Raw genomic sequence first — 18,140 nt, forward strand, 5'->3', positions numbered from 1 at the left:
CACGTCTGGCACTGCAGGATTTGAGTCCCTGGCGGCGTAGTGTGTTACTGATGGTAAGCTTTGTTACTTTGGTCCCAGCTCTCTGCAGGTCATTCACTAGGTCCCCCAGTGTGGTTCTGGGATTTTTGCTCACCGTTCTTGTGATCATTTTGACCCCACGGGGTGAGATCTTGCGTGGAACCCCAGATCGAGGGAGATTATCAGTGGTCTTGTATGTCTTCCATTTCCTAATAATTGCTCCCACAGTCGATTTCTTCAAACCAAGCTGCTTACCTATTGCAGATTCAGTCTTCCCAGCCTGGTGCAGGTCTACAATTTTGTTTCTGGTGTCCTTTGACAGCTCTTTGGTCTTGGCCATAGTGGAGTTTGGAGTGTGACTGTTTGAGGTTGTGGACAGGTGACTTTTATACTGATAACAAGTTCAAACAGGTGCCATTAATACAGGTAACGAGAGGAGGACAGAGGAGCCTCTTAAAGAATAAGTTACAGGTCTGTGAGAGCCAGAAATCTTGCTTGTTTGTAGGTGACCAAATACTTATTTTCCACCATAATTTGCAAATCAATTCATTAAAAATCCTACAATGTGATTTTCTGGAAAAAAAATTCTCAATTTGTCTGTCATAGTTGACATGTACCTATGATGAAAATTACAGGCCTCTCTCATCTTTTTAAGTGGGAGAACTTGCACAATTGGTGGCTGACTAAATACTTTTTTCCCCCACTGTATCTCTCCCACATCGGAATGTGCTTTGTTTCACCATTTGGTTATTCCCCCCCCCCCCCCCCCCCCCCCCCCACACACACACACGTCTGTCACAGTCTGAGAGGATGAAATAACATACGCTTCAATGAAATCTATCATTTTCCTTAGGAGCAATTTTGTGAACCTCAAATATCAAGTCTGTCTGCGGAGGAGGATGGTCGTAAATGTTGCAAAATATGGAATATGCATTAGAATTAGTTGTATTTATTTTTACCGACTAATTCAAAATATTTTATGTATTGCAGTCTGGACATGGCCACAACATATTTTTAGATAACCACAGAATCACTACGGAGTGGAGTCCAGGTCTTCTTCAGTAATCAGTGTGATCATTCTATCACAGACATACGTCTGAATTAAAGTAATCGAAGTTGGAGGACAGTGTCAATCAATGTCGCCATTACGTGTCGTATTATTCAGTCAGAAGAATACATTGATATTTAGGGCTACTTTAAATCTGTCAGTAGGCCTAGCTAATGGAAGTCAATAAAATGACTTGAATTAAATTTAATTGTGTCATAAGAACCTGGTAGTTAATAAGAGGAAGTATAATACTGTAATGTCTAAATCAATACTCTCCATTTAGGGTTTCTGAACTTTTATTTAAAAAGGTTTTGCTCGTCACTTGCGATGGCCCCAGCCCGCCCCTCTGAGCGAGATAATTAGATGCTCGTTCGGAGACAGTCACGCTGCGATTCATTCAGCCACATCACCCACACGCATACTCCTGCCCAGCGTGAGCTCACAGTCTGTCTACCTTTCGCTTGAAAATCTGCGTGTCCGTGAGAAACTGTGCTGTTGGTCCACACCTAAGGCAGAATACTACAGATCTGACTGTTGAACACTTTTTTTAGTTTAGCAAGAATCTCTCCTCCTTCCAATGGGTCCCGGGTTAGTTATACTTTTCTCTCTGTTTGGAGTTCTCAAAGGACAAGGTAAGTTACCTTTCTGCTTCAGGATAGTAGCCTACTGTGACAAGATGTAATTCTAACCATGAGAATCAATCCATGCCCATGCGTGATGTACCGCATACTGTATAGTCTCGGCTCATAATAATGGCTGGAATGGAGTCTAATGGATGGAATGGAATGTTTTTGATACATTTACATTTACATTTTAGACACGCGACTTACAGTTAGTGAGTGCATACATTTTTCATTCTGGCCCCCCATTCCATTCACTCCATTCCAGCCATTATTATAAGCTGTCCTCCCCTCAGCAGCCTCCACTGGTATAGACATACAGTAGACTAACTACTCCTATAAGTACACACAGGCATGGTAGATATGTCAAGCTTAACACCTTACTGCAGTATCACTGTGTGGGCAGAGATGAGGTCGGGTACCACTGGAGATAACCAAATGTTCCATTAAGTTTTACATGTAATTTTATGAACACTTTATGTCAGTTATATTACAGTAAGATCATGTAGCCTACTGTGTCACATGCTGTTCAGTGTGTGTCATTTGATTTTGATTTGTGAGTGTGTGTGCCTTCTGTGTTTGTGTGTATCTTGCCAGTAAAACATCTGCACATGATTCCTAGCTTAAAGGATGGTTTCAACATTCGCAACTTGTCCTAAAGTGATTTGGCAGTGATGAAATGCATTGTGTGTAGTTTATAATATGGACTAATTTTGTTGGTAGAGATTGGTCAGACTACTGCCAGGACTAATATTTGTAATCGGTGAGAGGTCAGTATGCTATTTACATTTTAGTCATTTAGCAGACTCTCTTATCCAGAGGGACTTACAGGAGCAATTAGGGTTAAATGCCTTGCTCAAGGGCACATCGACAGATTTTTCAGCTAGTTGGCTCTGGGATTCAATCCAGCAACCTTTTGGTTACTGGCCCAATGCTCTAAATCGCTAGACTACCTGCCGCTCACAATATTACAGAAGGAAATTATTGCCCAAGCTCTAACAGTAACAAGGCTTTAAAGTTTAGAATACGCAGTATAGAGATGTGCTCAAGAGGCTTGCTGCTCAGCCAGCCAGCCAGACAGACGCAGGTCAGGTCTCTCCTTACACTATGACAGTGTGTCAAATGAGTCTGGAGGCACTTAAGCAGTACCCCACTGAGCGTTGGCTGGTCGGGGGGGAGGAGCTCTGATTTAGACCTTTAAAGGCCCCTCCAGGGGTCACAGAAGCATGAGACGACCCATATTAGGGTCCGCTGGACACACCTGGGGCCAATTCCACACATGGGGCCACTTTCACACGAGGCCACTTTCACAGCCTGCCAGTGGTGTGCCTAAAAATTCTGGCCCTAGGAAAGAATTTGACATCACCCCATCTCCATTGAATTCAATGTAATTGGGAATGTCGCACAGGGGCTATACCCTCCCCCCAACACCTATCAGCACCCCTCGCTCCTCTTCTCAGCTTCCATGCTGTGCGGGAGAGAGTCAACGGTCAGGGTGTGGGTATCACTCCATTAGGTATGGGGTCAGGGTGGGGTATCACTCCATTAGGTACGGGGTCAGGGTGGGGTATCACTCCATTAGGTATGGGGTCAGTTTGGGGTATCACTCCATTAGGTACGGGGTCAGGGTGGGGTATCACTCCATTAGGTACGGGGTCAGGGTGGGGTATCACTCCATTAGGTACGGGGTCAGTTTGGGGTATCACTCCATTAGGTACGGGGTCAGTTTGGGGTATCACTCCATTAGGTATGGGGTCAGTTTGGGGTATCACTCCATTAGGTATGGGGTCAGGGTGGGGTATCACTCCATTAGGTATGGGGTAAGAGTGGGGTATCGCTCCATTAGGTATGGGGTCAGGGTGGGGTATCACTCCATTAGGTACGGGGTCAGGGTGGGGTATCACTCCATTAGGTATGGGGTCAGGATGGGGTATCACTCCATTAGGTACGGGGTCAGGGTGGGGTATCACTCCATTAGGTATGGGGTCAGGGTGGGGTATCACTCCATTAGGTATGGGGTCAGTTTGGGGTATCACTCCATTAGGTACGGGGTCAGGGTGGGGTATCACTCCATTAGGTACGGGGTCAGTTTGGGGTATCACTCCATTAGGTATGGGGTCAGGGTGGGGTATCACTCCATTAGGTACGGGGTCAGGGTGGGTATCACTCCATTAGGTACGGGGTCAGGGTGGGTATCACTCCATTAGGTACGGGGTCAGGGTGGGGTATCACTCCATTAGGTTAGGGGTCAGTTTGGGGTATCACTCCATTAGGTACGGGGTCAGGGTGGGGTATCACGCCATTAGGTACGGGGTCAGGGTGGGGTATCACTCCATTAGGTATGGGGTCAGTTTGGGGTATCACTCCATTAGGTATGGGGTCAGGGTGGGTATCACTCCATTAGGTACGGGGTCAGTTTGGGGTATCACTCCATTAGGTACGGGGTCAGTTTGGGGTATCACTCCATTAGGTACGGGGTCAGTTTGGGGTATCACTCCATTAGGTATGGGGTCAGTTTGGGGTATCACTCCATTAGGTACGGGGTCAGGGTGGGGTATAACTCCATTAGGTATAGGGTCAGTTTGGGGTATCACTCCATTAGGTACGGGGTCAGGGTGGGGTATCACGCCATTAGGTACGGGGTCAGGGTGGGATATCACTCCATTAGGTATGGGGTCAGTTTGGGGTATCACTCCATTAGGTACGGGGTCAGGGTGGGGTATCACACCATTAGGTACGGGGTCAGGGTGGGGTATCACGCCATTAGGTACGGGTCAGGGTGGGGTATCACTCCATTAGGTACGGGGTCAGGGTGGGGTATCACGCCATTAGGTACGGGGTCAGTTTGGGGTATCACTCCATTAGGTACGGGGTCAGTTTGGGGTATCACTCCATTACGTACGGGTTCAGGGTGGGGTATCACGCCATTAGGTACGGGGTCAGGGTGGGGTATCACTCCATTAGGTACGGGGTCAGTTTGGGGTATCACTCCATTAGGTACGGGGTCAGTTTGGGGTATCACTCCATTACGTACGGGTTCAGGGTGGGGTATCACGCCATTAGGTACGGGGTCAGGGTGGGGTATCACTCCATTAGGTACGGGGTCAGGGTGGGGTATCACGCCATTAGGTACGGGTCAGGGTGGGGTATCACTCCATTAGGTACGGGGTCAGGGTGGGGTATCACTCCATTAGGTACGGGGTCAGGGTGGGGTATCACGCCATTAGGTACGGGGTCAGTTTGGGGTATCACTCCATTAGGTACGGGGTCAGTTTGGGGTATCACTCCATTAGGTACGGGGTCAAGGTGGGGTATCACTCCATTAGGTATGGGGTCAGTTTGGGGTATCACTCCATTAGGTACGGGGTCAGGGTGGGGTATCACTCCATTAGGTATAGGGTCAGTTTGGGGTATAACTCCATTAGGTTAGGGGTCAGGGTGGGGTATCACTCCATTAGGTATGGGGTCAGGGTGGGGTATCACTCCATTAGGTATGGGGTCAGGGTGGGGTATCACTCCATTAGGTACGGGGTCACTTTGGGGTATCACTCCATTAGGTATGGGGTCAGGGTGGTGTATCACTCCATTAGGTATGGGGTCAGGGTGGGATATCACTCCATTAGGTACGGGGTCAGGGTGGGGTATCACTCCATTAGGTACGGGGTCAGTTTGGGGTATCACTCCATTAGGTACGGGGTCAGGGTGGGGTATCACTCCATTAGGTACGGGGTCAGTTTGGGGTATCACTCCATTACGTACGGGTTCAGGGTGGGGTATCACGCCATTAGGTACGGGGTCAGGGTGGGGTATCACTCCATTAGGTACGGGGTCAAGGTGGGGTATCACTCCATTAGGTATGGGGTCAGTTTGGGGTATCACTCCATTAGGTACGGGGTCAGGGTGGGGTATCACTCCATTAGGTATAGGGTCAGTTTGGGGTATAACTCCATTAGGTTAGGGGTCAGGGTGGGGTATCACTCCATTAGGTATGGGGTCAGGGTGGGGTATCACTCCATTAGGTACGGGGTCACTTTGGGGTATCACTCCATTAGGTATGGGGTCAGGGTGGTGTATCACTCCATTAGGTATGGGGTCAGGGTGGGGTATCACTCCATTAGGTACGGGGTCAGGGTGGGGTATCACTCCATTAGGTACGGGGTCAGTTTGGGGTATCACTCCATTAGGTACGGGGTCAGGGTGGGGTATCACTCCATTAGGTACGGGGTCAGGGTAGACTGACTGAAGATCTGAAGCTGGCCCCATAGGAGCAGGTTATGGAACATCCATGTACATTTATAAAAATTTTGTATCAGCTCAACCATCATAGACTCAACCATCAGCCAAAGACGTATTAGGTCGAGTGAAATGTGTCAATGACAGACTTTTGTGACAGGTGTCTACCTGCAATAATGATCAAAATTCTCAGTACTTATAAGGTAATTTGTGTCACTACGATGACAATAAGGTAAACTGACTAAAGTGTGTTAGATAAAGGATGTGGGCCATGGAAGTGGACTGTGCTGCTGCAATGTCTGGGTCTGTCTGATGTGCCATTGCTGTGGGCTGAGGCTGAGGGACTGGGGCTCCACTGAGCTCATCAAGCAGCATTTACATGAGGAGTCTAGACTTGGGCCAGCAATGTTCTCTCTCTCTCTCTCTCTCTCTCTCCCTCTCTCTCTCTCTCTCTCTCTCTCTCTCTCTCTCTCTCTCTCTCTCTCTCTCTCTCTCTCTCTCTCTTGCCAGACCCAGACCCAGACAGGAGTCATGACAGCCCACACCACGTTCCAAGATGGAAATCAGCCTTTTCTGCAGACAGACAATGCATCACGTGGACAGGCAGGGTAGACTGCTAGGTCTCCTCTCCTCTGCAACCGCTGGGTTGCCTTGTTTGATAAAATAATAGAGGGTAGATTACGCTCTGCTCATTCAATTAGTTGGGAAAGGGGGCAGGCTGCGGACTGCGGTGGCTGAGGAATGGTCCTGCCATGCACTGTGGGTTAGGATTAGTTATCAGTATAGAGTGGAGTGAGAAAACACCAGAACTGCAGGACGCGAGAGTCATGTGACCATCTCTTCCCGTCAGAAGAAACTGAGATTCTATGACATGCTCATGCTATGCCTTCTCTGAGCTGGGAAGGGAAGCTCATAGAGCTTTGTGCTTTGTGGGAGCTGGCAAGATGCATTCTGTTTTTGTGTGTGATCTTTCTAAAGACATACTGAGGGTTCCAGCTTCCAGGGTGTTTTGGCAAGGAGACGTCAGTTAATGCCAGTGGTAATGGTCAAGAAAAAGAAAAAAGGCCAGACCGGCCAAAACTGGCCTGGGGGGCAGCCGAGCAGGGAGAATTGTTTACCACAGTAGGTTTTGACCATTCCTACTATTCCCTGCTGTTCCAGCAAATGTATTTTCTTCACTTTTATATGCGTAACTTATTTTCACTCAATTTTGAACCTAAATCCAATGACATGGTGACATTTGTTGTTGATTTCTCGTTGAATTCACGTTAGTGAATGTAAATCAAAACGTTGAACTGACGTCTGTGCCCAGTGGGTTATGACTCAGTTAGGACATGGTGGGACGAGGAGCTCGACTGTTGCAGTTGTTAGTCTGGTTGGCCACAACAGGCTCGTTCAGTGAGTCAGCAAAATAGTGTTTATTGGCGTGGTAATGCATCTTGACTACCTAGTCTGTATTTGTTTGATGATACACTTTGCTCTTGATTTACAATGATATTGACTTTAAGTTTCTGCTTTTTGTGAATCTGCCCAAATTCACTTTCATATCCGTATCTCTCAAGGTCAATGTTGACAGTTATGTAATTTGCTTCACATAAATGACCATATTCTTTTTACATTAAGTTAATATATTCACACCTTTGGCCCCTATCTGTACTTCCCATATTCAAAGATATAAAACAAGTTCCCTCTGGCAGAAATAATTGGAACTCTAAATTGTTATTTTATTACTTTTTTATGGAACTATAAATTAAAGATGACACATCCAGACACTTGTCCTCCCTTAGTTGAAACTTCTGATCCTATTTTGTTGACTGGTCTACGAAGCTAGAATTAGAAGTTAGACATCTCTATGATCCTCTACGATGGCTGTTATTATTGTCAGTGGTTTTATTCACTATTATTCCTATAGTTTCGACTAGGCTACGAATCAACAACAGGTTTATTGGATGAACCAAGAGGACTTATATTGTTCTTTTGGAGGACTTATATTGATAGTACCAATATGGCAGGCAGAGGTTTGTTTATGCCTAAGGCAAGAAAGGACCAGCCAACCTGCCAGAGTTATTTCACGTTTGGCAAATCACGCTAACCACAAGGAGATTAATGTATTTGATCTGATTGCGATGGCTGAATTGTTTACAGAGTTGAGGCATTCCGAGCTCTTTAATCCACATGAAAAAAACAGACGGAGCGCCACAAAGTTGGTTCAGCTCCAGTCGTAAAGCCTCTCTTATTTCTACACAACATATCCATCATTCAGTATCGCTGGCAAAATGCTTATGGGCATTTAAAAACATTCCTATAACAGCTCTGAATTTGTTTTTCAATCACTTGGAAGACACATTATTAATAGTGTGAGAGTGTGAGTGGCATTGGGTAAAACAATATATTTTAGTTTGGCTAAGATTTTTTGCACATTTGGTAAACATGCTTTGCATAATCATTCTAAATAATGTTGTATTATTCATGCAAGAGAATAGACTCCATTGTATGCTAAACATGGCTTGAAACCTCCATCTGTTCTGCTCTATCAATGTAGTTCTAAGTAATGTTAGAGAGTTTCTTATCCCTTAGATTGACTGTCACCTTATGTAACCTAGAAGGTGGTTCTGTGCATTATGAGTAACCTTGCCTGAGCCCTGAAGTCTAGCGTTAGCTCTCAGAGCTAATGCCTGGGCTTTAGCTCAGCAGGCTAAAACCAAAGAAATAGAATGTAGCAGCTTCAGTCACACCCCATTTGGGGTCTCTAGATTTCCCACACTGAAGCAATCTGTTACATTACATTTTAGTAATTTAGCATACACTCTTATCCAGAAGAACTTACAGGCGCAATTAGGGTTAATTGCCTTGCTTATGGGCACATTGACACATTGACATATCACCTAGTCTGCTCAGGGATTTGAACCAGCGACCTTTCAGTTACCTGCTGCCTCACTCTTCACTAGGGCCGGTCACAACATACAACATAAGCCTATAACCCACTGTTTGTTTGTGGTTTTGTCCATCCACAGGTGGAAAACAGATGTCAATAGAGGAGTGCTGTAAGGATGGTCGGGACCGGGGCATTGATAAACAGGACTGCACAGCCCTCCCTCTCATCTCCGAGTCCACCACATGCAGGTGACCCCACTACTGTACTTACTGGGCTCTCTTACCCATATAAATATAATGACTACAATAGATAGAAAGTAGATTATATTTCTATGGTCTTACCTCTGTGCCCATAGTGGGAAGTGCTTACCTCAGTATTAGTCCTATTGGGTTAACTTAGAGCTGTAACGATAGACTATAGGGCAATATGTATTGTGGTAGGCCATAATGTGAGATTACTTTACCTTACCCCGGTCATAAATCCGCAGCCACATTATTGACTTGACGTGAGAGCAGGGGACATTACACTAGTAATAATGACAGTAATAACAGCTCTGGTAGTAATATTAGAAGGTGTGCTGCCACAGGTTCAAGGCCAATAAGGAGGAGATATGTTGCTCAATCTGCTCTCTGGTGGCACATGTATTTACATTGGCTACCCAAGTGATACAGAATTTGTTCAAATTATAGAGTGAGGGGGAAGGGTGATGGTTTCTGGTTGAGTGGGGGGTTGGGGGTTGGGTTTAGGGTTTAGAGAGAGGGGGTATTGCCAAATCCAGGAAATACCACTGAGGTGAAACTATACTCAAAGAGAGGACTGGAGAGGGGGAAGAACAGGAAATCGGAGGGATTATTTCAGACACTGAAAAAAAGACAAGAAGAGAAAAGAAAAACAGGAGCCCGGCTGTGCCCTTAAAAGGTCCTGCGGAGGCGGCATGAGTGCGGTTGTAGTTTATAAGGAAAAAGAGATCATTTCTGGTAAGAGGGTTGATAAAGACAGAGGCTTGTTGGAACCAGTTACAGGAGTGGAGTGGAGAGGGGATCTAAGTGCTGTACTGTACTGTTCTTTACTCAATCTTGTAAAACAGACAATGTATTTCACTCCCTCCCTACAGACAGACATACCAGACAAACCAGACAGACAGACAGAACAGAGACAGACCAGACAGACAGACAGACAGACAGACAGACAGACAGACAGACAGACAGACAGACAGACAGACAGAACGAAAGAAAGAAAGAAAGAAAGAAAGAAAGAAAGAAAGAAAGAAAGAAAGAAAGAAAGAAAGAAAGAAAGAAAGAAAGAAAGAAAGAAAGAAAGAAAGAAAGACCAGATCAGACAGACAGACAGACAGACAGACTGACAGAAAGACAGACAGACAGACAGACAGACCAGACAGACAGACAGACAGACAGACAGACCAGACCAGACCAGACCAGACAGACAGACCAGACAGAACAGACAGACAGACAGACAGACCAGACAGACCAGACAGACAGACAGACAGACAGACAGACAGACAGACCAGACAGACCAGACATACAGAACGAAAGAAAGAAAGAAAGAAAGAAAGAAAGAAAGAAAGAAAGAAAGAAAGAAAGAAAGAAAGAAAGAAAGAAAGAAAGAAAGAAAGAAAGACCAGATCAGACAGACAGACAGACAGACTGACAGAAAGACAGACAGACCAGATCAGACAGACCAGACAGACCAGACAGACAGACAGACAGACAGACAGACAGACAGACAGACAGACAGACAGACAGACAGACAGACAGACAGACAGACAGACAGACCAGACCAGACAGACAGACAGACCAGACAGAACAGACAGACAGACAGACAGACAGACCAGACAGACCAGACAGACAGACAGACAGACAGACAGACAGACAGACAGACAGACCAGACATACAGACAGACAGACCAGACAGAACAGAGACAGACCAGACAAACAGAACAGAGACAGACCAGACAAACAGAACAGAGACAGACCAGACAAACAGAACAGAGACAGACCAGAGACAGACCAGAGACAGACCAGACAGACCAGACAGACAGACCAGACAGACAGACCAGAGACAGACCAGACAGACTAGAGACAGACCAGACAGACAGACCAGAGACAGACCTGACAGACAGACCAGACAGACCAGAGGCAGACCAGACAGAGAGACAGACAAACACAAGCACCCCTTAACTTATTGTACTCCCTCAGAGGAGCAGACCATTGGCGGCAAAGCACAGCAACCCCAGTCTCTGTCTGATAAAGCTTGACTGTGTACAGTAAAGAGGTGTGCTGCCTGTTCTCACTCTCATTTCAGATCTGATTATTTACAGCAGACTCGCACAGCTTTTAGTCTACCTCAGTTTTCCCCTTGGAATTCTTACAGGATGGCAACCATTTCTGGTTTTACTGTAAAATGGCTAATCAAGCCACTCCAACTGGAGAGACTGGTCAGAGAGGTGGATATCACTGGTCATCCAGCTGTCTGTAAGTTCTCAGGCATCCTAGATAGGCTGGTCCAGACTCAGGCTGGCCATTCACCCAGAGAGGGATGTATTCCAGTAATGTTGCCCAGGAAAAGGGATGCAAAATCGAAACCAGGATTTCTGGAAAACATGGGAATTTTGGGAAAGTAAAAATGTTCCGACCTTATCCAGGAAGTGTTGCAGCTCTGCACCCCTCTGTGCCAATCAGGGGAGGGACATCCAATGGGGAGGTGGGTGGGTTAAAATAGTTACTGTAAATAATCAATTCTTAAGTTAGCTTCACTGTACCCATAACAGTGGGGGTGTGGTAAGCCAAATGAAGGCAGTCGTACATTTACCCAACTGATAAAGTGAAAATTGTAAACGCAAACAACTTTTTAATCCACCTTGAGCTCACACAGGGCCTTCCTTCATCACTCAACCCACTTACAGCAGCTGCACCAGGCAGGACTATGAATAGATCCCTATTAGGCATGCCCGGGGCTCTTTTTAATAGGAAGCACTTTGAGACAGCGCTCTATTCCACTAAGGAGCCCAGTGATGGAGTTAAGAATAAACTGTGTTTCCTGTGTCTTTCCTGTTCCTGTCTGACAGGATAGTACAGGAGCAGTGCTGCGCGGCGGTACTAGAGGACTCTATCTGCACCAACGGCATCAACATGGCCAAAGACCAGGGGGGCTGTGACACCCAGTTTCCTGGAAGCACCTGCGAGACCAAGACTGCCAAGGTGTGTCTGTGAGAGAGTGTGTGTGAGAGAGTGTGTGTGTGTGCATATGTGTATACATAGCACAAATACTTGTGTGTGTGTGTGTGTGTGTATAAAAAGTGTATGTCAGAGAATAATTAATTGTCTGCTTCAAAAACTTTACGTTCAGCACCGACGTGCAATTTCTGCAGGAGAGTGAATGTGCTTGAGTGTGTGTGCGTGTGTGGGCGTACGTGTGTGTGCATGCATCCGTGTGTGTGCGATCCTGGTGAGCAGGATGAAACATGTCACTCTGGGGAGAAATAAGGAATCGAGCTTGTTGCTGTCAGGTAGATTATACATTCACATAAGATACTGTCTACTACAGGCTCTCTGCCAAGCTAGGCGCTCTATACCCGGCTGTATTCCTCCTCAGGATCCTGCACAACCATAGCACCCCATCAACACACTACAGCACATCAAGGCATCAGTCAAGGCCCTTGCAGAGCTTTGCCAAGGGAGCCACAGTATATTTGCCCAGGAGAATGAGATTGTTGTTAGTGCAGCCAGCAACATGTCTTAACTTGATCCTCAACCTCCCTGAAATGCAGGTGTCGGCTGATTGCATTAAGGTGTGCTGCATTTTATGAATGGGAGAAAGGAGGTACAGGATGAGTTTAGAATGGGGGATAAACCATAGCATGCTCATTTTCTAGCTCCCTCTAAAATCTCTCAGTACACTACCAGACTACAACCCCACCACCCAATACCCATATTATGACATCCTCAAGGACACACACAGACAGAGAAGATAGACAGACACACTCAGACTAGACTCCTCGGTCATGATTAGTTACCACAGCCACAAAGTCATAAACACCTCCTATTTCTACAATTTATCTTCTTAAAATGTGATTTTAAACCTAACCCTAACCCTAACCACACTGCTAACCTTATGCCTAACCCTAACCTTAAATTAAGACCAAAAAGCTATGTTTTGATTTCATGAATTTTTACAATATAGCCAATTTTGACTTTGTGGCTGTGGTAACTGGTGGAAGCCAGACTCCTTCCCCGAGTCAAGCCCAGACATTTCCCCTTCAGATGATGGTGATTGGTGAAGTTGTGAAGTGGTGGTGGAGTAATTTCCCTCTGTCCGTCAGTCTGTCCATCTGGCCAAATTATGCATATAAATACATTGAGTAGTCATGTCTATGGTCTGACTCCTCCAGATGTGCTGTGACTGTTGTCTGCTGGGCCGGGCTGCTCAGGAGAAGGGTCTGCCCTGTGACCACAGCCTGTCTCTGGGCTACCAGTGTGGCCTGGTGTCCCGGGCCTGCTGCGATGACGGAGCCCCCGATGTGGAGACCAACAACAATCTGGGTAAGAGAGGAGGGTGGAGGGAGAGGAGGGTGGAGAGAGAGGAGAGGGTGGAGGGAGAGGAGGTGATGGGAGAGGAGAGGGTGGAGGGAGAGGAGAGGGTGGAGGAAGGGAGAGGAGGGTGGAGGGAGAGGAGAGGATGGAGGGAGGGAGAGGAGGGTGGAGGGAGAGGAGAGGGGGGAGGGAGAGGAGAGGGTGGAGGGAGGGGAGGGGGGGAGAGGAGAGGGTGGAGGGAGAGGAGAGGGTAGAGGGAGGGAGAGGAGGATGGAGGGAGAGGAGGGTGGAGGGAGAGGAGAGGAGGGAGAGGAGGGTGGAGGGAGAGGAGAGGGTGGTGGGAGAGGAAAGGGTGGAGGGAGAGGTGGAGGGAGAGGAGAGGGTGGAGGGAGAGGAGGGTGGAGGAAGAGGAGGGTGGAGGGAGAGGAGATGGTGGAGAGGGGGAGAGGAGGTGGAGGGAGAGGAGAGGGTGGAGGGAGAGGAGGTGAGGAGAGGATGATGGAGGGAGATGAGGTGGGGGAGAGGAGAGGAGAGGGTGGAGGGAGAGGAGAGGGTGGAGGGAGAGGAGGTGGGGGAGAGGAGAGGGTGGAGGGAGAGGATAGGGTGGAGGGAGGGGGGAATGGGAGGTGTTGTAATAGAGAGGGCAGGGAGGAGGGAAAATGTGGAGTAGAGAGGTGGAGGGAGTGACAGGAGATATGGACTATTATTCATCTAGTTCTACACTGCCATCTGGTGGCTATTAGGAGACATGGCTCTTACTGCTGTTTTAGTAAAGACCTACATTGTCATGATGAATGGTTTCAACACTCCTTGTTTGCAAACAGTTTTTGCCTGTACTGGTCAATCTTTTATTTTTTTATCCCCCACAGTTTCTGACAAAGACAACAAGACCCTCACTGTCAAGGATAATCCTTTACTGAATGAGTGCAGTAATGGTACAAACAACCCGTCCACACATGACCTTGACATGTTATTAGCTGACTGTCCTCACAGAGTAAGTCAGAAACATAAGTACTCTAATAGAAAAAATATTTTACTTTAATGTGCACATTTTCTGTTCTCAACAGGATTAGCGAAGTGTGCACAGGAATGTGTGGGCAACGGCACCTGTGCCTGCTTCAAAGGCTACAAACTCAAACCAGATGGGAAGAACTGTGAAGGTGGGTGGAATGGAGGCAGCAGCCATATCTTGTTGAATAGTAAATCAGTTGGAATAAATCCCTGTTCATCTAGTATCTCCACAGGACTAGGATATCTTACCTCTTAGATACGCCTTCCATATTATCCTCTCCTCTTCCTCTCTCCCTCTCTCTCTCAGATATAAACGAGTGCCTGCTGGGTGCCAGTAACTGCCGAGTAGGCGAGCGCTGCATCAACACGCTGGGGTCATTCCGTTGCCAAAGAGAGGTCAGCTGTGGTACCGGTTACGAGCTTACCGACAGCAACAACTGCAAAGGTCAGAGGTCGCAACACAACACCTCCTACAGGGGAGAGGGAATATGCAAAGATCAATATGTATGATTCATGATTCATACATCCATGATAAACTGGATACAGACTTTATCTATCTATCTGTCTCTCTGTCTGTCTGACTGTCTGTCTATCCATCCTTCCTTCCTTCCTTCCTTCCTTCCCTCCTCCTTCCTTCCTTCCTTCCTTCCTTCCTTCCTTCCTTCCTTCCTTCCTTCCTTCCTTCCTTCCTTCCTTCCTTCCTTCCTTCCTTCCTTCCTTCCTTCCTTCCTTCCTTCCTTCCTTCCTTCCTTCCTTCCTTCCTTCCTTCCTTCCTTCCTTCCTTCCATCCATCCATCCACCCATCTATCTATCTATAGAATTTACAATGAAGCTATTGTTGAGTATTTATGAGAATAGATTTGAATCACATACATTTTAATATCATGTAAATCTGCTGATGCTGTCGTACAACATGCCTTCTTCCCCCCAGACATTGACGAGTGTGAGTCGGGCACCCACAACTGCGCCCCAGACTTTATGTGTCAGAACAGTCAGGGGTCATTCCGCTGTCGGCCCAAGAACCAGTGTGGCGATGGATACATCCAGGATGCCCTGGGCAGCTGCATCGGTTAGCATCAGAACCCTGTTACCATGGCAACACATCACCAGGACAACACATCACCCCATCCATCCCACATATACCCCCAAACACAGTAACTTCAATGTACCGTCCACAGTGCCCTCTGACATACATACATACACTACCGGTCAAAAGTTTTAGAACACCTACTCTTTCAAGGGTTTTTCTTTATTTTTACTATTTTATTCTACATTCTACATTGTAGAATAATAGTGAAGACATCAAAACTATGAAATAACACATATGGAATCATGTAGTAACCAGAAAAGTGTTAAACAAATAAAAATATATTTTATATTTGAGATTCTTCAAATAGCCACCCTTTGCCTTGATGACAGCTTTTACACTCTTGGCATTCTGTCAACCAGCTTCACCTGGAATGCTTTTCCAACAGTCTTGAAGGAGTTCCCACATATGCTGAGCACTTGTTGGCTGCTTTTCCTTCACTCTGCCGTTCGACTCATCCCAAACCATCTCAATTTGGTTGAGGTCGGGGGATTATGGAGGCCAGGTCATCTGACGCAGCACTCCATCACTCTCCTAATTGGTAAAACAGTGTCACCAGCATAGCACCCCCACACCATAACACCTCCTCCTCCATGCTTTACGGTGGGAAATAAACATGCGGAGATCATCCGTTCACCCACACCACGTCTCACAAAGACACGGCAGTTGGAACAAAAAATCTCAAATTTGGACTCCAGACCAAAGGACAAATTTCCACCGGTCTAATGTCCATTGCTCGTGTTTCTTGGCACAAGAAAGTCTCTTCTTCTTATTGGTGTCCTCTAGTAGTGGTTTCTTTGCAGCATTTCGACCATGAAGGCCTGATTCACACAGGCATGTTGAGATGTGTCTGTTACTTGAACTCTGTGAATTTATTTGGGCTGCAATTTCTGAAGCTTGCAACTTTAATGAACTTATCGTCTGCAGCAGAGGTAACTCTGGGTCTTCCTTTCCTGTGGCAGTCCTCATGAGAGACAGTTTCATCATAGCGCTAGATGTTTTTTGCGACTGCACTTGAAGAAACCTTCAAAGTTCTTGAAATATTCCGTATTGACTGACCTTCATGTCTTAAAGTAATGATGGACTGTCGTTTCTCTTTGCTTATTTGAGCTGTTCTTGCCATAATATGGACTTGGTCTTTTACCAAATAGAGCTATCTTCTGTACCTTCCCCTACCTTTTCACAACACAACTGATTGGCTCAAACCTGTTAATTGAAATGCATTCCAGGTGACTACCTCATGAAGCTGGTTGAGAGAATGCCAAGAGTGTGCAAAGCTGTCATCAAGGCAAAGGGTGGCTATTTGAAGAATCTCAAATATAAAATATATTTTGATTTGCTTAACACTTTTTTGGTTACTACATGATTCCATATGTGTTATTTCATAGTTTTGATGTCTTCACTATTATTCTACAATGTAGAAAATAGTAAAAATAAAGAAAAACCCTTGAAAGAGTAGGTGTTCTAAAACCTTTGACCGGTAGTGTACATTACATATGTATAACCTCTGACCTCTACCACAGACATCAATGAGTGTCTGGCCCAGACGGGGCCTTGCCACCCTGGCCAGTTGTGTATGAACACGGTGGGCTCCTTCACCTGCCAGAGGAACTCTGTCAACTGTGGCCGGGGATACCACCTCAACGACAACGGCAACCGCTGCGTGGGTACGTACGGCTGCTTCATTTACATACTGAGGCCTCATCGCACCAGTCGGGGCATAAGGCCTCCACAAGATCCCTGTCCTGGGCTATAGTAGACAGCCTCAACATCCCCTGTAACCACCTCAGCACTGATAGACATGGTTCTCTACCATGTTCACCTCCATTGGTTAGCATTAGGAACCTGACACTGTAACCTACATTTCCATGTATTTCTAGTGGCCTCGCTATCCTTCTGCATGCCGATGCATTTGTTTCTTCCTGTAATTTATTGTGGTCTCTCTCTCTGCCCTGGTGTAGATATCGATGAGTGTAAAGGTCCTGATGGAGCGTGTGCAGGCCATGGCTGTATCAACCTGGTAGGATCGTTCCGTTGTGAGTGTAAGACTGGCTTCATCTTCAACAGCATCAGCCGCGTCTGCGAAGGTACACACTGACTTCCTACTCCTTGTAGTTACCTAGTAGTAAAAGGACAGTGTAGTGTCAGTTGACATAAGCAGAACACCAATAGTCATGACTGTTTATGACATCTGGTATGTCATCATAATCACAGTGTTATGTAGGTCTTATGACAAAGGGTTCAAGTTAAAGGTTACCGAAGATTGGGTCTGTGCTTGCTTCGGTTTCTTATATACTGTAGATCAGGGATCATCAGCTAGATTCAGCCGTGGGCCGGTTTTTTCTTGAGTGGATGATCAGGGGGCTGGAACATAATTACAAATAATTTGTAGACAGCAAATTGACCGCAAGAAGCCCAAACAGATATAATATTTGACTAAATCATAATCATTTCAAACCTTGCTTACATTTGTATACGATGACATATATCTCTCTATTATGCGTGGGAATACTTTGGAACAGATTTCCTAAATTAAAATCAGTTGGAGCTGACTTGGCTGGTGTTTTTTACAGTCTTTTATGTCCCAAAAAAGTATAAAATAGAAAATAACTGGCAATTGGGGAACCCTGCTGTAGATATTCAACTTAGTGTCCTTTTCTTCTGTGTCTTAGATATCAATGAGTGCAGGCACTACCCAG

The 18,140-nt window shown here is 46.2% G+C and overlaps 1 protein-coding gene across 1 annotated transcript in view; it reads left to right on the top strand.

Annotated features, from left to right (window-relative positions):
- Positions 1 to 1,465: 1,465 nt before the first annotated feature.
- The window catches only part of LOC311149236 (fibulin-1-like), a 58,093-nt gene continuing 41,418 nt past the window's right edge, over positions 1,466 to 18,140 (top strand). The window contains 11 exon segments of the mRNA XM_084186322.1: positions 1,466 to 1,698; positions 8,934 to 9,042; positions 11,879 to 12,011; positions 13,202 to 13,352; positions 14,213 to 14,278; positions 14,411 to 14,503; positions 14,662 to 14,799; positions 15,286 to 15,423; positions 16,965 to 17,108; positions 17,403 to 17,528; positions 18,114 to 18,139. Of these exon segments, the coding sequence (XP_084042448.1) occupies positions 1,644 to 1,698; positions 8,934 to 9,042; positions 11,879 to 12,011; positions 13,202 to 13,352; positions 14,213 to 14,278; positions 14,411 to 14,503; positions 14,662 to 14,799; positions 15,286 to 15,423; positions 16,965 to 17,108; positions 17,403 to 17,528; positions 18,114 to 18,139 (1,179 nt within the window). The 5' untranslated portion in view covers positions 1,466 to 1,643.

The sequence above is a fragment of the Coregonus lavaretus genome (assembly GCF_964263955.1).
Source record: "Coregonus lavaretus genome assembly, chromosome: 21".
Lineage (NCBI taxonomy): Eukaryota > Metazoa > Chordata > Actinopteri > Salmoniformes > Salmonidae > Coregonus > Coregonus lavaretus.